The 22583-nt window shown below is 40.4% G+C and overlaps 1 protein-coding gene across 2 annotated transcripts in view; it reads right to left on the reverse strand.

Moving 5' to 3' along the window:
- Positions 1 to 22583, reverse strand: part of adamts17 (ADAM metallopeptidase with thrombospondin type 1 motif, 17) — a 107464-nt gene that overhangs the window by 14869 nt on the left and 70012 nt on the right. Inside the window, exons 14-20 of one of the 2 annotated variants that reach the window (XM_080496350.1) lie at positions 20104 to 20231; positions 12888 to 13008; positions 11313 to 11387; positions 9206 to 9286; positions 7543 to 7700; positions 4964 to 5123; positions 252 to 387 (exon numbers count right to left, since the gene is read on the reverse strand). In XM_080496350.1, coding sequence (XP_080352476.1) covers positions 252 to 387; positions 4964 to 5123; positions 7543 to 7700; positions 9206 to 9286; positions 11313 to 11387; positions 12888 to 13008; positions 20104 to 20231 — 859 coding nt within the window. The remainder of the gene's footprint in view (positions 1 to 251; positions 388 to 4963; positions 5124 to 7542; positions 7701 to 9205; positions 9287 to 11312; positions 11388 to 12887; positions 13009 to 20103; positions 20232 to 22583) is intronic. The other variant, XM_080496351.1, reaches the window with a different exon arrangement.

The following is a 22583-nucleotide window of genomic DNA, read 5'->3' on the forward strand; positions in this document are numbered from 1 at the left end:
CTTCTGCCTTGTTTTTATCACTAGATATACTTCTATCTATGCAGATTTTATTTCTGTTTTTATCGTTACTGCTTTTATTGCTGTAAAGCACCTTGTGGTCTTCATCTGTGAAAATTGCGACATAAACATTTTGGCTGTGTGGACAAAAGTCCTCATAAGACAATGAAAAATGTAAATCAAGGTCAGATGAAGGTTAGTAGTTGAAGTTTAAAGTCAATGAACTATTCCTGAGGTGTGTGTGTTTCTCTCACCGGTACTGGCAGGGGTGGCTGTTGCAGGTTCGTACTTGAGGATGTGGTCTGTTCCCAGGCTGACAGTGGCTGTTGTTGACCACCTCCATGGTTTTATTGGCAATCCTCATACAGGAGACCACCGTCCTCCTCTCACCTGCGCGCGCGCGCGCGCGCGCACACACACACACACACACACACACACACACACACACACACACACACACACACACACACACACACACACACACACACACACACACACACACACACACACACACACACACACACACACACACACACACACACACACACACACACACACACACACACACACACACACACACACACACACACACACACACACACCATGACTCCCAGTCCACATTCTCTTGGGACTTGGTAGTTTTATAGTTGACAGTCACTATAATAATCATCCACCTTGGTCATCTGACCAAATGAATGTCTGTGTTCTCCCACTGTTAATGTGGAGTGGATTGTTCTCTACTGTATGTTTGTTTTGTTTTGTTTTGTTTTGTGTGTGTGTGTGTGTGTGTGTGTGTGTGTGTGAAACCACACACATGGGCACAGAAAACAAACAGGACCTACTAGTGACCACACATTAAAACGGCATCATTTTCAGCATTTTGCAATATTTCTATGGCTGTGTAAATCCAAAACATTCTGAACTCAAAAACCCCCAAAAACATTAATTAATCTGAAACTTCGTATGAATGGCACCAGACTTTTTTTTTTCTTCTTCTTCTTTTTTTTTTATACTGTGCATCCTGGAACTGTTGAGGGTCGTCTCAAGAGTCTTTTTCATGTGATTTGCGAGCGTCTGTGTGCCTCTTCACTCGGAGTGTTTGCATGAAAGGGCACAGGTTACATAACACCTCACATCACGCATCTATACGGGACCTCAAGCAGATACACTCAGGTCTCCTATTAAAAAGAGATCAGCTGAGCAGTGGTGGGTTCACCCCTCGCTGCTCCGCTAACTACTAATCCAGAAGCACCTGACCTTGTCTCCTGAGTAGCAGCAGTCTCCTCCAACTTCAAAGCTCTCTTCTCACATACATGCAATCTGAAGCATTTTGAGTGCTGGATTACCAATATTACAAAGCAGTAAGAGGATGAGTGGACAGGCTCAGGAAAGCAGCAGTGGGGTGCCGGGCAATTATGAATACACAGTGCGCTGTGTGTGTTCCTCAGAGGGAAGTCTGCCCCAGCTAATATGCTGCTGATCGCTCAAATTAGCTCATGCTTTCTCAAGCCGGACTGTTATTTGATAAAGCAATATTATGTGCTTTTGGCAAGCTGAACAGAGGGAAAACTCCATGACCTGACATGGGTGGAACTTAATTCTGTGCAACCAAAACTACATACCACCCAATCAGTCTGGCTTTCTTGTGGCCTTGAAACAGAAACAGAAATTTCCTGCAGCATGTCATGACAAAGAGACATTTTATAACAATAACTACAGAGGCTGCTCCCGGCAAAGATCAACGTGCAGGGGTGTTGAATGCATGTGTGTGATTAATAATACACACTAAAGATGTTGAGACACGGCCACAGTCATAAGAGGACCGACAACTGAAATCAGGAAATACAATTTGTTGTGCTAAGAAGTGAACAAAAGTCAGTTTTGCACACCAACGCTTGTTAGCTTATGGTGTCATTCTCATGTACGGGGTTCGGTCTGCCTATTGAATTAGAAAAATAATATAACAAAGAAGTGGGCTCTCTTTGCAAGACCACATTTTGATAAAGGGTTGGCGATTGGCAGCCTCATCTGCCTCTGTATTCGTTAAAAGTTACATTTTCCTCAGTGTACAAGGTGTTGGTGTTTTCTAAAAGTTGCGTTTTCAGTGTCTCTGTAAACAGAAACAGACGCCCAAAACGCAACAAAATTTTCCCATTTTCTGAAAATGTATAAACAAAGCCTAAAGCACTGTAAGTTCTTGAATTTTCATTATAACACTCCGCAGGAGGCTTTTCTGAATTTAAGTGGAAGTACTTTCTAATTTAAAGACAAGAACCAACCTGAAAAGTTAATCCATTTCCAACCTTTCACTGCTGTCCTCTCAGCTGTGTATTTATACTTGTATAACAAAATGTCAGCAATTTCTTTTCAGTTTCTGAGCTGATTTTTCCTAGAATTCAAAGTTAAGACTCCAACATGCTCCTGGCATTCAGCGTGCCAAGACAGTGGCTTGATACTCTAAATTCATCACACGATTTCCATCGACTGGATCTTCAAGCACTGTATTTACCATTAACATTGCACGTTTCCCTGCAGAGTGACAGGTGGACACCGTCTTCTTGCGCGACCATTAAACACGTCACATTTTAAGAGCATCTGTTTGTAACAGCTGGTAAAAGTTCAAGCAAAGACCAATAAGAATCTTTGAAGGTTGAAGTCTTCTTCTTGTCATCGCAGGTAAACAGTATCTCGACTCCATGAGGAGAAGAGGTCAGGTGTCTCTGGATTAGTGGTCAGAGCGTCAGCAGGGGGGAAAGCCCACCGCTGCTGGGCTTATCTCTTTTTAATGGTGGATTAGATTTCATCCATCTGCAAGAACTCCCGTGTAGATGTTTGACATCCAGAGCCAACATCACATTAAGTAACATCAAAGTGATCACAGCGGCCTAAAAAGGGGGGAAACAAAGCAGGGTTTTTTTTTGGTTATTACATTGGCATGGGACCTCATTTTGTGACAATAACAATTTGACCTTTTCATGTCGCGAAGCTGTTTGTGCTAATTCGTCTGTGTGGAGAACAGATATGCTCCTCTGAGGAAACACAATAATAGAACCTGATTCAATTGACATTTTCCCTACATAAGAGAATTGTGTGGTAATTTACTCTGACTAATTTGCTACCGAGGCATCTTAATTCCCTGTGAATACTCAGACAGCACATCTGCTATATTTCTTTTATACCAACCAGTTTGTATGAAAAGGTGTCCAACACTCAAATTTTAGGTAGAAGACTCTGAAATACTGTCACAAAGTCTATTATTCACAGATATTGTTGAATTATGTAAAGGCCATCATGTGTATAGATACAGCAATCAGCCATAACAATATGGCCAATAATATAATACCTGCCAACAAGATAAGAATGTTGGCTTTGTTCAATGCAAAGAAGCATATTATGTAATACCTTGCCAAAAGTATAAGATATTGGCTCCATTGCAGTAATAACATTTTGCCAATACTGTATTAAGTTATTACAAGATTAAAATAGCATAAAGCAATCCTTTCAAAATGTAATAATTAGTAAATCTGAATTTTTTTTGCTGGTTTTGTGTAGTTTTCTTATGAAAAATATATGTAGTGGATGAGATAGTTATTATATTGGTTGATTGAGGATATAAACTAAAAAGTCTTTCACCATTTTATTACAATGACAAGTTTTTGATTGTGTTATAGGTAACCATTACATCATCATCACGTTTCTGGCAATTATTATGTTATTTGTCATTATTTTGTTATTGATCATTATGTTATGTTATTATTTTGTTATTGGTTACACTTATTTGTCAAAGTTAATGTGGTAAAACAAAAGTTTTTTTTTGACAAAGGCCAAATTGTGATTGCTAGTGGCTAAGGCCCCGTTTATACGACAATGTTTCATGTGGCAACACATAATCTGTTAAAAAAAGGGAGGAGTACGTTTACACTGCAGCAATGGACACACCGACAATGATGTAGTTAGTATGCCGGGCCACAGGGGGGCTCTGTTGCTTGATTTTCTAATGAAACCACACCGACATGCGACATGTGACCATAGGTCACTGTTTTTCAACCTTTTTTGAGCCAAGGCACACTTTTTTCTTTGGAAAGATTTCGAGGCACACCACCCGAAAATGTTAGCCTATATTAACATTATAAAGTCATTCTCATCAATACTTTATCAACAGGAATCAAATAAATACAGAAAAAAGTATTTCCCAATTTCTTTTTTTATTTGTACTCACTCAGTGTGAAACCTGGACCTGATGGATGAACACATAGCTGATATCCTGGTTAACATTCTTCCTTTTCAAAAACTTCTCCATCACTGTCACTGACACAGTACTTTGATACAAGATGGGAGCCGCAGGTGGTGGTGATGAACCAGACTGACGTCTGTTAAGTTTCGATTTCACCGGCAACATTCTGTGCTGCCATCTATTGGCGAAGAGTATTGTAGCGATCACGGAGTTGGTCGCTGCAGGGCATGATGGGAGTTCAGACTATGTGTTGCCGGAGGTTGTTGCGGGTTATTGTTGGTGTTGTTGTGTGTTGATTTGTGCTTGTGTTGTGTTTTTGTTCCTCGGTTCAGATAGTTAATTATCTCATCTAGTTTGGTTTGGTTTGTTGGACGTTGGTGTGCAACCATGAGTGAGAAATGTGTTGTGTGGAGTGTCATCCTGTTATGAAGATCCGGTTACGAGTGTTCATGTCAAAATAAAATCCTCTGGTGATCAGATCGGAAGAGAGTCTCGATTCAGAGCAATTCTTCCGCGGTGCTCGACACAGGATTTATACATGATTACTCTGCACACTGCTCTCACAGCTGACAGCGGCTGTGAAAGCAAATGTTTTTTTTAGAAAGAATGTGAAATTGGATTATTTCCCACGGCACACCTGACTATATCTCGCGGAACACCAGTGTGCCGCGGCACAGTGGTTGGAAAAACACTGCCATAGGTGACAGTTACCAAGGCATGAGGCGATCTCACCTCCTCCACACTGGACCGTACAGTCCTGCCAGCTGCTGTGTGTCCAGATGTACAAGTACTCCGGTTCTTTGGGTTCCTCACTGCTGCGCTCCTGAGTTGTGTTCAGAGACACCGTGTACTCGTAGTGAATCCCGTAGCTCTGGTCATGAAAGAGAAGCACCTGAAACACAGCAGAGGAAAGGAGCCAAATCCATTTGAATTTCTTCCTCGTCTTAGAGAATCAAATTGAAAACAGGGGGTTCCCAAAAAAAAAAAAAAAAACATTCTGGAAATGTATCTTTCAGTCTACTATCACCTGTGTGGCAGTGGGCGGAGCTTATCATTTATGATTCCCCAAATAGGACAGGTTACAGCCTAAAATGATTGACCTGCTTGGAACACTATTCTCCAAAGGTTTCTTCACAAAGACGGTGAAAATGCTTCACTTTAGGGGATTACAATGTCTGCTATCACTAGACTGCTTAACTGGCACGGATTATTCTATAAAATGGTCACATTTTCTCAAAAAGAACTGAAATACTTGATAAATCTGTGGGGGAAACATCCGCGTGAACAGGGCCACATGGAGGTGCGTGGCGGCTGAAATTACGTAATTCGGCTCGCGGATACGTCAAACATAAAACAGCCTTTAGCATAAAAGAATGACTTTAACCCCAAAAAACCCCACTATTTAAATTTTTTTTAGAAATGAAAAATTGAGCTGTTGAATTACAGCAGAAAACGTGTTCTTTGACTGAGATGGAGATTATTGATGATTAACTGACTTTAGAAACATTATACTATTACAAATCATTTCCATATGCTCTTAAACTTTCCTGTTTTATAAATCATCTTTTCCACTTCCTCTTACACCTTTTCCTCTCCCTCCTACAACATTTCCACTCTTTCCAACATACTTTCACAAGTCTCTTAGTGTTTTATATCAGACTCAGGTCTTTGTTTTTCTTCTTCTCTTTTCTTATTGATTTTTTTATTTGATGAAATGACTGGAGACCGACCAGTGACAGCAGGTTTGCTTTAGATTCTTAGAAACGTTTCTACCTTTCAAGAAATAATTAGTCTTTACATCCGTGTGAGTGCAGGATCAGACAGTCGACGATTTTCGGAACTTTTGCCACTTAAAACTGGTGAGCTGCTGTCCTCTGTCCTCTTTTGCTCCAACTGTCACTGTCACTTTTCTGCACATTGCTATCTATGAGAATAAGTTCAACAATGTTGAAATATTGTATGAACATCAAACGTTAAATTGCTCACGGATATGAACGAATGCACCAGTGTTCGGGGCTTCAGGCAGGTTATTTTAGATCCCGTTTGACTCACCGTCTCCCTCCACAGTATAACCAACAACTGACCTTTCTCCTGCCAAATCATTACAGTGAAGCCAAAAGTAGGTGACACACCCACTGTCAATAATATAAATACAGGATCCTTCTAGTTTAACAGGGTTGAATCTAATGCTAATCTAATGAAAACTATTTTGAAAGACATGTGCAGCCTGAACATGACAACTTGTTCTCCCTGAGGCCAGAGAAACTCGGGCTTCTTTCATAGATCAACATTGACCGCAAATCAAGTAAATAATGTTCGAACTGGAATGTGACTTTATTCGTGCTGATTTATATATATATTTTTTTCCATTCTGAAAATTATTATTATTATTGGTGGTGGTGGTGGTGGTGGTGGGGGGGGGGGGTCGTCACTTTGTTACAAAGAGAACTTTTTTTTTTTTTTTTACAAAGTTTTACAAATATTTTCTATCAATTGAACATGCTGTTGTCATTTGTCATTAAGTGTTTACCAGAAAAAAGTGACTAAACAATAAAGCAGGGCCTTATATCAATATATCAACACATAATGCATCCAAACAGCAAACATATTCATGCATTTTATCGTTACAATACAAGGCAACATGGTTTAGATTGTCTGTTTTCTTGTTTTAGTATGAGAAGCTGAATGGGTAGATGAACTAAAAGTGACTTCGTATTCATCCCAAAAAGAAAAACAGTTGAAAGATTACTAACATGTGTTGTATATGCTGTGGGAGTATAACATTTTGAAATAAAAGACTATGTAACAAAGAGGCATTCCTGACGAGAGCTTCATTAGTTTCCATTACAATCCAGACCACTGACTTACAGCTATGCCCAAAAGCGTAATCAGCTGTTCATCCATGTCTGGCTCTCTACGAGGGGCGATTGTGTTCATAAACCACAGATATACAGAAAGAAAGGAGGTTTTCCTCTTTGTAACAATATGTTTCTGGAGGGGATTTGCTATGAACAAAAACCCATGAAACTGGACTCAATAATATGAGATGTGGCCTCAAAGGGCCACAATAATGAATTCTGTTTTTCCATCATAATTTTGTGTGTATGTTTCCAAATCAGAGCATGTTATCTCACAGCATTAAAATGGAGACATGAGGTGAAGAGTTTGAGAGAAATAATATACAAGCTGCTTCTCGCGTTGGAGGATCGAATGTTTATGCTACGATGAAAAGCCTCTGGCCCGAACCTGGACTGTACTCTGCGACTGGCTGGATTTAACGTCAGTGCTGCGTGACCGGCTGATCGGTTTACCATCAGGTGTAAGGGAGTCTTAGTGGGTCCCTTGGCAGACATCTTCTCCCACAGTCCCCGTCGAACATAGCGCACCGTGGTCCCGGCCAGCTCGAACTCTCCTGGAAGTTCGATCTTCCAGTCGCTGTTGATGGACCTCTTACTGGAGTCTTTTAGGGCTGAAAGGACAACAAAGTAAGTTAAAAGGAACTTTTTTTTTCTTTCTCCAGCTTTAAGAAAGATGAGGGTCTTTTTGAAACGGCTGCACTGTTTGATTGATGTCTAAAACTCTGCCTGGGCCATTAAAATAAGAATAAAAAAAAAACAAACCTTTTTTTACCTACAGCACTATTCTATGTTGTTTTTACCTCCATGTTGAGATGAATTGCTGCACTTCTACAGATCTTCAATCACTGGAATCAATTTTCCACCACGATACTTCAAATTCAGACATTGAGACAGAAAAGCAACCAAAAATGAACGATGCTCCCTCCACCGTACTTCACCTAATCAATGATATGTACCAACCAACACTAAGAATTTGTAAAATTTTAAATGGAATAAAGCCAGAGCTGTAAAAATGTGCAAACAAATATTTTTAAATAAACAAAATGTAAAAACTAAATGTCAAAGCAATTATTGAGACGACGAGGTGCATAGTGAGTATCATCAATGAATTAATATGATACCTATATCATCCACAACACATAAGCTGTAAAAAAGTAACAACATTTTGTGGAAATATAATCATCTTTATGAATTATTACATTACTACTAGTAGACGTTTAGGCTCAACTCGTGGCCTCGCATTCCAACTACGTTGTTTTTACTGTTTGTGAAGCAAAACCACAAATATGATGCGTTTTCACTTGAAACGCTGTTGTGTAAATGGGGTTAATATTTTGTTTATGTGCCAGACACTATCGAGCCATGAAAGCTGTAGAACTGCTAAAAAGGGCTAAAAGAAAGTTAAATGGATAGACAACGGTAAACATGTCTCACACTGCTAAAATCATTAGATTAAGTTAAAGAGTAAAATAAGCAAGATGTGGCTGAAGATGTTACATTTGTTAAAAAACTTCTAAAATGTATGAAACTGTTAATTTCTTTACACATGACAGGTAAAGTGGGTAAAATAGCCAAAACTTCCAAAAGCTACTATATGTAATGAAAAGCCCACTGTAAATTGTGGCTATGAAACTTTAGAATCCTAAAGATACAGTTTTAGCATGAAGAGCGAAACTTTATGACCTACGTTATCTTCATTTTAACAGTTAAACGTGTTTTTTGGCTCTTGATTTGCTGGAAAGTGGCAAAGCAAAGATTGCAGAACATCCAATGGAGAGTTAAAATCTCTTCATTTGACATTTTGTCTTAAAAGTTTTCACGTTGACTTTGTAACCAGTTGAGTTGTGAACAATCTAAGGAATGTTATATACAAAAGAGTAAAAAAAGCCTGCTGAAATATTTAATACCTGGTGTTTAGATTAAAACTACAGTGTCAGAAAAGGATAAATTGTATACTTCATTTTTTTTTTTTTTTTTTATCAATAAGTTATCTGACCACGACTCTGAAGAAGCACTGGAGATACAGCTACGTGCCCACTGAAAGGCATGAATCAGCATCATTTCGAAAGTTCTCAGCGGTCACTGCAGACGTGGGGTAGAACGGAAGCGTGGTTACCCAGAAAGCTGTGTGAAGGTTTGTCCTCCACCACTTTGATCCTCCGGGCTCCTGCGGGGATAACCACAGCCTCGATGTAGCCTGACGGACAGAGAGGGAGGGAGGTGAACAAACACGAGCACACAGAGACGCTCTGCAGACTGTACAGTCAGAACTGAGGAAACTTATATAGTTTTATTCTTGTGTGTGTGTGTGTGTGTGTGTGTGTGTGTGTGTGTGTGTGTGTGTGTGTGTGTGTGTGTGTGTGTGTGTGTGTGTGTGTGTGTGTGTGTGTGTGTGTGTGTGTGTGTGTGTGTGTGTGTGTGTGTGTATTTCGCTCACTGGCAGTCATGAGGATGCATTATATTAACAAAACCAGTGGAGATCAGCAGTTCTGGAACTTCCATGCACAGCAAACAGTAATCAGAGCAAAAAGCTAGTAGGTTTTGGGGATGAGAGCAGGAAACAACTTCCCAGAATGCACTGTGGGGAGCAGTCGTGGATTTGGAGCTCATTTGTTGCTGTGCCCAGAATACAAGCATCAAGTCCTAAAGCTTCATTTGATAACGTCACCTCATACTCACCAACAGATCCCTGGAGTTATCACACAGAGGAACAACAAAAACAATCCCTGAGTGACACAGTACGCAGTGACAGTGTGAAGACGCCGACAGCCAGTGTTTAGGTGACATCAAACGCAGACACAGTGACGAGACAACAGCAGAAATTTCGTCAAATGAACCCAACTGATGAAATGCAAATCAGAAGAGAGTAAATGTGACACAAATGATCCACTGTTCTCAGCAGTAAAGTGATCCTTTAACCTCAAACTGATGTTTAGCCAAAAATAAAAACAAACTCCTCACAGCCAGACTAAATTCACATGTTTTGTATGTATTTACATTATTATAATCATGAATGTCTGTGACAGTTTTGTAAACTTTTCATGCTCAGGATCATTTAGTGTCCAGTTTGCATATTCGTCCTGTGGATCAGCCCTCAATGGTGCAGTTCCATGTTGAGGTCAACTTTATTTATATGGCTTTGTTTCTTTTCCATATGTTGGAAAGCATTTTACAAGTGTCCAAATTTGAACCATAAGTTAAAAAAAGCTTTAATTTGATCACAGTGAGGCTGTTGAAGAAGCACAAGTGCATGAAAAAGCTAAATCCTTGTGTCTGCAGAATATTTGACCACTGTTGTGTCTTCTGGTTGATATGTCTTTTCATGTGGCTTCATTCTGTCTTCTTCTTGCATTTCAGCTCATTGCGTTCATGGCAAAATTGTGTGAGCTCGGGCTGAAACTGATCCCGTTCAGATCTTTTCCACAAAAAAAAAACTTAGGGCAATTTGTAGCCATGATGAACACAATAAATACATTAATAAATAAATAACTTACAAAAAAACAAAAAAAACTTCCACTCCCTGCTGCAAGCCGGCCAGCTGCTGGATCCCTCACACCACCTCCTCCTCCTCCTCCTCCTCCTCCTCCTCCTCCTCCTCCTCCTCCTCCTCCTCCTCCTCCTCCTCCTCCTCCACCACCACCACCACCACCACCACCACCACCTCCACCACCCTGCCGGCCCGCCTCCGGTTAGACACAGACAAGCCGCGGGCTCACCTGGGTTAACTCACATGCTAAATTTGAAAAGATGACGTTCTGCACAGGGCTGTAAATATCTGACTGTCTGAGATGGCAGCAGGTCCAGATGTGTGTGTGTGTGTGTGTGTGTGTGTGTGTGTGTGTGTGTGTGTGTGTGTGTGTGTGTGTGTGTGTGTGTGTGTGTGTGTGTGTGTGTAAGCCAGCATTTTATTACAGGAGGCTCTTCCCTCGACGTTTGGCAGGAGCAGCCGACAGAGAGAAACAGCTTGGATGAACGGAATGCGTCCCTGGCATACCTAACGGCGAGGTTATGGGGTAATGCGGCCAAACATCTGGTTATGTAACTGTAGCCCAGCACTTTCTTTTTTTTTTTTCTTCTTTTTTTTTTAAGATTCAAACTACACCCCCCAGGGGAGCCCACAAGTATGCTACTCTCATCTACCTACAGTAAAACACTCCAAGCAGTGCAGGAAACACACACACGCACGCACACACACACACACACACACAGTGCATGCACCTTACATGAGAAACACTTGGGGACAGCTCTGGGTTTAGCCATCACACAGGTAGATACCCGCTTACACTGTCTAGCGGTAACTGGAGGACAAGACAAGGAAATGGAGGTCACATGTCCGGTGGACCACACCAAGCAAGAGCACACAGTAAAAAAATAAAATTAAAATATATACACCCAGTCAAACTTTAATTATCTTATCTTTGACGATGTCTCAAGAAAAACAGTGTATGAACCGTTTGAAATGTTTCGAGCAGAAGTCTGCGACCGCTCTGCAGTGGCTCCATGTCGGGATCACAAAACATCACAATCTTTCAAAGGTGTTCTTATTTGACAGTTTGAGATTACAAATGTGAATAAAACGAAAGGCCAGTGGTTCGGCCTTGTTTACACGACAACGTTTTCAAGTGAAACTTTTGCTGCGTTTACACAGAACAGTGCCCTGAGCCACTGAAAAGGAAACTTTTGGAAAAACTTTGGACTCAGTCTCCATGGGAGCGGAGGAAAATGCAACTTTTTGAGAAAGAACCATTAAAAAAAAAAACGCTCTGAAGCTGTCTGTGGAGAGGCAACCTTTCAAAAATGCTCCCACACAATTTCTTTGAAAAAGGGGGAAAACACAAGTTTTTGAAAGAGATCAGACGCCGTCTCCATGGAAACAGGGGAAAGCACAAGAACATGCTGCCATGGCCTTGCAAAATATTTCTTTTGTGCAGTCGATGGACAACAGCAATAATGGCGCCCCCCGGGGTGTCATGTTCTGACTTGAAACGTTGTCGTGTAAATGGACCCTCATTAATTAATTTGTTCCCCACATCAGACACTAGCATTTGTAAAGACAACAAATGTTCTTGTTTTTTTTGGGGGGGGGACTCATTAACCGACTGTTTAAAATGCACATCCTGTAAGTATATGAAATATGAAATCAGTGTGGCAAAAAAGAATAGTGCAGATATCGTGTCCAGCATCATAGTTTTCAGAACAATAACCAGCATTAGTTTTGAAAGTACAACAATACATATACAGAAAATACTAAATTTGTCAATTTGTGGTGTAAAAGAATTGGCTAATTGGTGAATTATACTCCGATAGAAAACTCTAACTTATTGTATTATACTATATATTTGGGTGGATTTAATCAGCATGAAGCTTTTTCAGCCTTGTAACTTTTTGCTTTCTGAAGTTCATTTTTTCAAGTAAAAAAAAAAAAAAGAATATTTTATCATGAATATTCCTATACAAGTCAGGGTATATTAAAATTAAGATGCTTGTTGCATTTCACAGTTATTACTTTTAATTCCTACCATTGTGTTTCGACTAATTAAAAATGTAGTGGATGTTCGCATGAATCTTTAATATCTGCAATGGACAATAAATCGACTTGAGCACAACTTAAAAGTTCATGCCTTCATTTGAGCTCCAAATGGTTGAAAATTAAAGCTGCATTTATAACCGGTCACCTCCGCCATTCGAATTGCTTTTCATTCTTGAATTGACACAATAAATCAAGCAAAGCATTGAATTATGAGGACTGCTCACACGCCGAGGGTCAATGACCTCCAGATGCACAAGCACACACTCACCCATTCCCTTGGTGTGATTGAAGTCTCCTCTCACTATTCTACAGGAGCGTCCGTCTCCGTTACAAATGCCACAGCGGTCCTCTTTGGCCAAAGAGCCGATGATGCCGTCACAGCCAATTTTCTGCAAAACAAGAGAGCACAGCGTTACCTGGGAAAGCACACAGACATTTGCAAGTTGTGAAACATCATGACATTAACTGCAAAATATTTAATTGACCACCAGGGGTGCATTTTAGTTTGCGCTGTATTATGTGTGCATTACTACAGAGATGTAGAAATGTGTTGACATTACCAATATTTCTTTAAGTTATGCTGATCATATTATGAACTAGTCTGCTATTTGTTTGAGTTCAAAGATGGTCGACTGTTTTATGCATTTGAAGATGTAAATAGTGGAATTAAATAAAAACTTAAAGTACCTCGTGAACTGAGTGATAATATTGTTGAAACTGCAGTTCTTTTATTCAAATTTCAGGATTGACATGTATTATGAAAGGATAGTTTATTAAATGTGAACTTCATGATATATTAATACTCTGTTGCACTAAAACAAAGAGATTTAGAGTTCTAGTTATTTCTAGATTATAATGCTGTTATTTACTGGTCCGTTCCACTTGAGATCAAATCCCACTGCATGTGGCCACTGAAGTCAAACCAGTTTGATGCACCTGATTTACAGGATCAAGACTTTTTTGTAGTTCTGAGAAAAGTTCAAGACATAACTTGTTTAGCATTTGTTCACAGTGGTTGGATAATCTCCAAAACCCCAGAAGGCCTTTTGATGAAACCTTTTAGTTCTCGCTCCTGACATGGTCCCTATGAAGACTATTGGTTGAGTTCATCAATGAAACAAATGCAGATTCACCGTCTAGAATCTCATTACACTCGTGTGAGATTAAAAAAAAAAAAAAAAAATCCTTATTTGGTGAGAGGATATTAACATCCAGAAGAAATGTATGGCTTTAAAATCATGTCATGAGGTCCAGCCTTCTTTGTAAGAGCTAGAAGCAGGTATTACAACGCTTCACGTCTTGAAGGTTTATCTGGAGGTCTCAGGTTTGACTTTGGAAGGTAAAAATGAGTCAAGGTTGAAGACAAAAATGGTGTTGTCTTTATTAGAGGATAAGCGGCATTAGGCACATCACTTAATGCTTCCAAAACAGGATTAAGACAGTGTGCGCTTGGCTCTGGGAACGTTTCAATAACGATAATGATGATAATAAAATCATGCACTTTAAAGTCTGAATTCAGTGCTCCACGCCGCTATTCTGACTCGTCTCAGACCCCGTTTACACGCCAGCATTTTGAGGACGGTGTCTGTGCATACAGAAAAGGCAGAAGCGTGGAAAAAGACACAAGGATCCCAGGCCACGAGTCAGTGCTGTGAACCTGTTCAGCGGCTCTGAGCACCCTACGCCATGAAAAGAAAGTTAATCAATGATGTCATCCCCATCATCCTTTCACCTCATTAGCTGCTCGGACTGTGCAAAACCTGTACAAGTGGCTCTTATGTTCCAAACGTATCGTGTATTTGTCATCAGATTTCCTCATCACTAAAGTCAAATATAGCAGCAACTTTCAAAGGCTACAGTTTAGTATCATGTGTTCATGTCTCACAAGGCAATCAAAGGGATGAGTGATCTGATTGAAGTTGTTTGGAGATCGGTTTTTGATCTTCCATAATTTGTCGAGTTCAGCCAGTCTTCCTTTTTCCTTTTGATTTCCACGTCCAATGTCTTCAGTGATGAGAGATTCAAGGTATTGGAAGCTGCTCACCCCTTCAAGACTTCTGTCATCTATTGTCATGACTGGTTCCGCTCTATTTGCATGCAGCAGATACTGACATGACAATCAAATCTTAAAACAACAGCTTACGGATTTCAAAGCAGCCAAAACACTGGACCACATCCACATTCTCTATTTACATCTATACAACAAGCTTTTTTACCTGCTGCTGAAACAATGACTCCATGCTGGCTTAGATTCATTATTTTATGACACATCGATGATGGTGATAAATACATTGCTTGTGCGTGTTCTTGTTTTACTCAAGTTTCTGGGTTCTGAACAGTGGGTTCAACCTACATTATGTGTTGGTTTCTAGACAAGAGACACCGGGGTTTGTTTGTGTGCCTTTAATACTGAGGCTGTGTAGGTTTACCAATTAGGTTACATTAGACACAAGTACTCTATAATAGAAACTGTCAAATGGGGCTCTCATGCTATTCAGATACATATAAAGGCATGTTTGTCATGTTGTCATATGTAGTTCAGCCACCAATCAGAAGGTGGTGTTCAAACGTCAGCAAATACATGTAGCTGATGATTATGCCCTTTTTTTTTTTACATAAATGTAATTACACATCGTGAATCTTAAAAGTGGAAGAATTGAGTTCTTGATACACTTGAGCCAGTTTGTTTCTGATCAGAGTGAAGCTACAGAGGAATGTGTCACTGATCCTTACGTCTCCAAACTGCTTCTTTCAATTCCTGCTGTCTGAAGTCATGTATTCACTGGATTTCAATGCAGAAGCAAAGGTGTTTTCACACTCACTGTTTCCAGAGGATTACACTTCTGAATGAAGTTGAGCAGTCAGGTCCTTTTCAGCGACACGTACTAATGACCACTCGTTATCAGAGGGAATGAAAGACTGCAGACTGGATGTGTTTGCAAAGGAGCTTTCACTTCACTAATAAGACAAGGTGAAACAGAAGCTACCTGGGGTATAAATAACTAGAGTCTAACAATTTAATCCAATATTATTAAGGAATAGGAGTCTTGAAATATGGATCTCATTATCATTGAGTTATTCAAAAAGCACAACAACCATGCAACACATCCTGTAAATGATTGCATCCAATTATCTAAATAAGACAGTCTACAGGTCGGTGATAATACAATTGCTAGGCAGAGCCAGACTCGGTCCATCACACGACAATAACACACACAGTCACCAATTTGAACCAAATAGCTGTACAAGAAGAAGTGGCCAATGCTATTTCTGGGATGTGAAGTGTACTGCAATCTGAAGGCTTGGCTCAGGGGTGTCAAACACAGCCTGTGGGTCAAAATGAGCCTGCGAGAAGGTTTATTCCAGCCTTGAGCAATTGTAAAGAAAACATCAACTTTGATTTGTCAATAAAAGTCAGTGTTGCTTCTGACTTATTTGCTAATAATTACAGTCTGCTGGAGGAATAAAGCAGCACTAAACGAGAGATCAGCAGTGACAAAGTGAGTGAATTTGTTGTATGCATGTTGAAAGCAAGTGAAATGCCACAATTGAAACCTAATTTTTCTGTTATTTTACTGGCTCCACCCAGTCAGGATTAAAATGGGCTGCTTTTGGCCCCTGGATTAAATCTCTGGCTTAACTTATTCCAAAGGCTTTAACGGTTGTAGAAGAACTAAAGGTAAAGACTCCCAACCTTTCCTCAATGCACTGTGTGAAATTCGGACAGAAAATGTGAGGCAAATTAGTACACTTGATCAATTTTCATTTTCCCGTTCAACTGCTGTTAAGGGCTTGCGATGAAATGTGTTTAGATCAGGCATATTATCTGTTAGGATTTGATAATAGAAACTGATTCTGTAATAGTGTTCTATTGATGAGTGTCATGACTCCCAGTTCATAACTTCCTGGTTTTATAGTTGACAGTCACAGTAATAACAATCCAACTTGGCCGTCCATGCATACGAATGTCTGTTCTCCCATTGTTAATCTTTACAGCGTATTGTTCTCAGCTGCTTGTTTCCTTACAAAAACAAGCAATATCACAAACTCGCGGCCTGGCATGCCAACTACATCTTTTTCAGCATTTCTGCCATTTCCATCTAAATGGACATCGTTTTCAAAAGCAGCTAATGCACCGATTGGTTTGCCATGTGCACAGACTATGTGCATTACAATAGTAAAAGTAAACTAGGAGGAGGATGGCACAATAAAGAATGAAAAGTGTAAGAAAGAGGTCCGACGTCTTAGTGGGAGAACAGGAGACTGCAAATAGTATACCCCAATACAGGCTTTAGTCCAAGAAAAAAATGGAAATAAAAAGGTTGGACATAATGATCATTGTTTGTTGTTGACACTCGATAAGCACGATGTGTAACGCTGAACCAGAGGACCAGAGGACAGGGCCTCCATTCAGCTCCGTCAGACGTCCAGGGTCCTCCTCCTGCCAGTTATTTTCATAGCTTTGCTGAATATATTCCTCTCCCCTTTTCCTGTCTGCTTCCTCTCTTTCCTTTCTCTCTCTTTCTTACTCTCCTCGCCAGTGTTTTCATAACATGCCTTCGTCTCACATGCCAGGCTTAGAAAAACATCCATCCACTCCTCCTCTCCTCTCTGCAGCCTCACGTCTGCCTCTCTGTCTCGATCCTCCACCCGAACCGGTGGGCCAGCGCGCAGGATGGAATGCTTTGGCAGAGGACAAGCAAAAAAAAACAACCTCTGGAACTGGAAGAGGTGAACAGCACAGGGGGAACATGCAAACCCAGTGCATACGTAAACTTAGAAACCAGTGCACATGTGGCGTTCCACTTAGCTTTTCAGCAAACACACAAGCTCTTGTTTGTCTTCTTCTGTTTTCCATTTGCAGCAATGTCCTGGAAGTTATTGTGATTTAGCAAAGCTGGACGCTAATGCCAGCGAAATGAAGTGAATTGAGTACACAGCATCTATAAAAGCACACACGTAGTGCAATATACGGCTCAGCTGTATTCATTCTCAGGGATCTTGTACAGTTAATGATACATGCGTCATTGCTGAGATGCAAGAAGTGAGTATTTTGTGAGCACATGTGCGTCATAATTGCATCCATATTTGACTTTCTGGAGGACACACACACACACACACACACACACACACACACACACACACACACACACACACACACACACACACACACACACACACACACACACACACACACACACACACACACACACACACACACACACACACACACACACACACACACACACACACACACACACACACACACACACACACACACACTTTTTTTCTCCCTCTCTGCTTTGGCCAGAAGGAAGGGGAATTCCTCCCAAATGTACCAGCATCAAACATTTGCAAATAAACACAAAAGACTGACTGTGGCAGTGAGGCTGGATCCAAATAAACTCCTCAACCCTCCCCAGGGGAGCAAGGCTGTGGATCCAATCCACAACTGTACACAGAAAGCCAATGAGCTGCTCTTATTGATCCCTGCAGGGTGATTGCCATTCACAGTGGGATACATCTTTATTTTACTTGGCTGTTTTTATGTGACGACAACAGTGTCGGATCATCCAGTCTGGCTATCTTGCAGTCCAAGTGTCAGGACCTCGCTACACTGTCATAATTAAATCAACACATACAGAAAATCAGCATTGCTTCCTGCTGTTGCCACTTAGTCTAAATATTTTCATGCGTGTGCTGTGACGTAACATCGCGATCAACTCAAGATCTGCGATGGGGGAGGATCCAAAAGTCACACTTGTCATGTTTGGTTTAGTTAAACCAAACCATGATGCTGCATGTGTGGGGTCCGTTTGTGTAAAAAGGACCATTAACTCGACCGAGACTGTTTGTAAAGCAAGTCCAATTCCAAACAGACCTTAGTGGTTTGAACTGGAGCAGGATTCAGACTGCAAAACACACTAAACTTTGATGCAAATATAAGTGACCAAGCATTTAACAAATGGTGTGAGTGATTCTCAGTATTGCTGATCAATCATCCGCCACATCCAGAGACGAACAAATAACAACAAATAAACCCAGGAGCTGGAGTGATAACTGCATCTGCTCATCCGGTCCAGTTATGTCCATAGAAATATGGTACAGACACAATATTCAACATTTCAAAAGATGTCCTGGAGCTGTTGCCAAGACACAACTGATTATCATCAACATCATCTTTCATTGGTAAAACAGTTCAGTGAAAAGTATTTCTAAAATTATTTGAGAAATAAGCTGAGTAGTTACTGAATCTTTCCTCATTTTGGTTCCACTACAGACCATTTTACGAACGTTTTGTGATGCGTCGGACTTCCGCAGCAGGATTTAACTTTATGCAAATGTCCTCTAGGCATAACCGCCCCACACCCAGCATGCACTGCGGTGCATTTCACATATAATAACAATAAATGAGATGTGGGAAATTGATGGATCCTGTGGACCCGCACCTTCATTCTGCACGCATATAGGGGTGATTGCGTTAAAATTTTAAACATAATGATGATTACAGCAGGTGCAGTAGACGGGTGTATCATGGCTCCATATATGCCACAAGTTTGACCTAAGAAGGCTCCTGTAGTCTAATGACCAACGCAGAAGACCTTATAAATGCACAGTTATTGAAAACATCCAAGACAAGTGACACGCGATGTGTCCAGACTTTTATTTCTCCATACAACAATGCTCCAACAGGTGAGTACAAAACAGCCTGTGAGGTCGTTATAGAGCCTCTTGCTTGGGCACAAAACCGCCATCAGAGACTTTCCATGCATTGAGCGCCATCGTTTCTATAACAACCGCTAACTGTCAAAATCTTGCGAATCAGTTCCTGTGCGTTACATTCACCAACAATATCAGGCAATGTAAAACACAGAAAACACACCTCGCTTGAACAGAGGAGAAGAAAATGAAATTACTGCAGCCAACAGCCTTACAATATCTTTTCTGCTTAAGGAAATAACATAATTCACATTTTACAGCCGATAGGCTGTCTGAGCCGACCTGTTTGAGTTCATTTTCATTAGTACTTTACGGTTATTTCTCCCTGTTGGATTTTTAATTGTTGTATGCCATATATGGGTGTATGTGCTTTCTATACGTTTTATACTTCCCCGCAACACTAATTGCTCTGCGGGGACAAATAAAAACTGAACTGAACATGTATGCTTTACTGTGATTGGATCTTAGCTGCAAGAAACTTGCTAGAAATATGGCACATGTGCACAGGTAAACTGAAAAACGAATCAACTACAAGGCAAACAACAATCAAGAGATTCTCCCAGTCCAAACGCAGACTGTATTTTCTCCACGTTTTTCCAACTCTGATTATGCTCTGCTAATAATCAGGTAGTATTGAGGGTCAGAGGTCAGTCAGATGGATAATTGTGTCTGTTCTGGACCGAGGAACCGGGACAGGAGCAAACTGAAGTGTGTGTGTGTGTGTGTGTGTGTGTGTGTGTGTGTGTGTGTGTGTGTGTGTGTACCTGACACCTCCCATTAACACACAGGTCAGACTCGTACGGTCCACAGGGAGTGCCATCCATCACTCTGTCAGCCATCAGCACCGGGACGTCTCGACCAGCAGGGCTGCAGAACAACACACACGGCTTCTCTGTTCACCACACACACACGCACGCACACGCACACATACACATAAACATACACATACACAGAGTGTTAGAAACAATGTGCTCTCTTGTGTTCTACAGAAATATAACTGACAAAGGTAAAATCACAATCAACACAAACACATACAAGCAGAAAGGTGCCTTAAAATGTCTGGAACAGTGGAGTGATAATAAACAAGCTGGATAGCTTATTGGAGTTTGGTTGCCCATGAAACATTGGAGCCACTGAGTTGCTGGTTTGACGAAGAGCAGCCATTTAAATTGAAAATGCTGTCCACCCCTCGAATGGCCGCAGCATTTATTGTGTGTGTTGACGCAATTAGTAAGCCTAACTATATTTACAATTATTCATTGAAACAATTTTAGGGTCTAGGAATGACGATCCCGCCTTGTTTTAGAGAAGTACTTTTAAGAAACCGTGGGGAAAAAAACCTCCACATTACTAAATACAAAAAAACTAATCTGACCAGCATTTCCATGAAGTCGAGTGAACAGTGAAAACGTATACTAAACTGGATTGATAGACGAGAACATAAAAAGTGGTAAAGTGGTGCCTTTCATTTTTTAAGAATTTTATGGGGGGAATGACTTAAACTTTAAATGTATGTAAATTCCTCAATATTTTATTTATCAGAACACAAATGTTGTGTTGTACTGGGACAAAATAAGTTTTCTTTTCAGTGTATAATGACAGAATAAAGCAGAAAATGGACACAGTAATTGTTATTTCCTTTTAGAACATTTGAAAGTAAAACCAGCTCTAAACTTTTTTCCCCATAAATGTTAGAACTTCTTGTGTCTGTTGATGTTTTCTCCTGTGAGATCTTCAAGCTCTGCTCAGTTTCCAGAACTTCTTCCTGCAGAGAGATGCCACAGCTCCAACGGTTTCAGTTGGAGGAACTGATTTATTTCACAAGATGTGAGGTTTGTCTTTTTCTTCCGTTTAAAAACCCCAAAGCTTCACCTCAGAAACTGTTTTTCAACACTGACTAAGATATTACATGATAAAAATTTGAAATATTAAATTCGGATGAATCTATCAGCAGCAACAAATTGCATGATGGTGCCTCCACCATGTTTGGCGGTAGGGGTGATAGATTTTTCTTTTGGGGATCCATTTGGCTTCTTATAGACAAAAAATACTTCAAGGAACTTTAGTTGGATAGTGTGCACCTGTACAAGATGATCGGGGCCCCTGTTCGCATGACAACTTCGTCAAAGCGAAAACGTATCAGTTTTGCATTTTAGTTTCCGAAGATTTGCACTTACACAGCAATGATTTGAAAACACTGTCAGTTTACAAGGAAACGGCAGCAACTCTGATATATGTAATTAATGTGTTGGGCCACTAGTGGGTGCTGTTTGTAATGAAACCACCCACATTTGGGGACGTTGGGTACCTTTAAGAGTTTTTTTAATGACTGAAAATTGATAATCATTGTTCACAGATTTTACAATATTATGCCAAGGATCTTATTGACATATTACTTGAGGACTCTTTGTAGTCTGATAATTATAAACATCTGTATGAAGGTTTGTCACTGTATTTTATTCACTTTGCAGTAACGTCGGGATGTAGTAATGGACTTCTGATTGTACAACACTGGTTCATTTGCATTAATTGCTGAAGTCATTCTCAGTACTGCACTTGCCAGTGATTGATACCAGCACTGCAACAGTACTTCTTCAGTGTGGTAAAACTGATGAGTCATCATGGGGGAATTACAGCTCCTGTATTCCATTAGTCAAAACTCACTCCAAGATTTGGTGAATTCTACTGCAGACCATGAAACAGCGTGACGGACAGACGAATGGTAGATCAAATCACAGATGGATGAAATAACTAATGGATAGATGGTTGGATTAAATGAGGGATGGATTAAATGACTAATGGATGGATGGATTAAATGACTAATGATGGATGGATGGATGGATTAAATGACTAATGGATGGATGGATGGATGGATACAAATTCTGATTCAAATATGTTGTTAGTCAAATATATGAGTGAAAAATCCAAAATTGGTTCAACATCATATTTTCAGTTTTTTTCTGCAGTCTGAACCCAAATAAAACTCTCTCAGAATGAATGAATCTGAAGCCAGTGTTTGTAAGCGCCAACGCTTCCGTTCCAAGTCTAGCAGCAATGTCGATTGAAGGATTGAACACAGAGGAAAACGCTCCCTTCCAGAGATCTGCCAGATGAGAGGAGACCCAGCAGGCTGCTGTGATTGTGGGACAGAGTAAAAGAGCGTCTACATGGAGCCATATCAGTCTAACTTTGGAAAAAAATTTGAAATCAAAGTAAGATAAAGGACACTGATAATGCCTGTGTT

Source organism: Blennius ocellaris, assembly GCF_963422515.1.
Source record: "Blennius ocellaris genome assembly, chromosome: 1".
Classification (NCBI taxonomy): Eukaryota; Metazoa; Chordata; class Actinopteri; order Blenniiformes; family Blenniidae; genus Blennius; species Blennius ocellaris.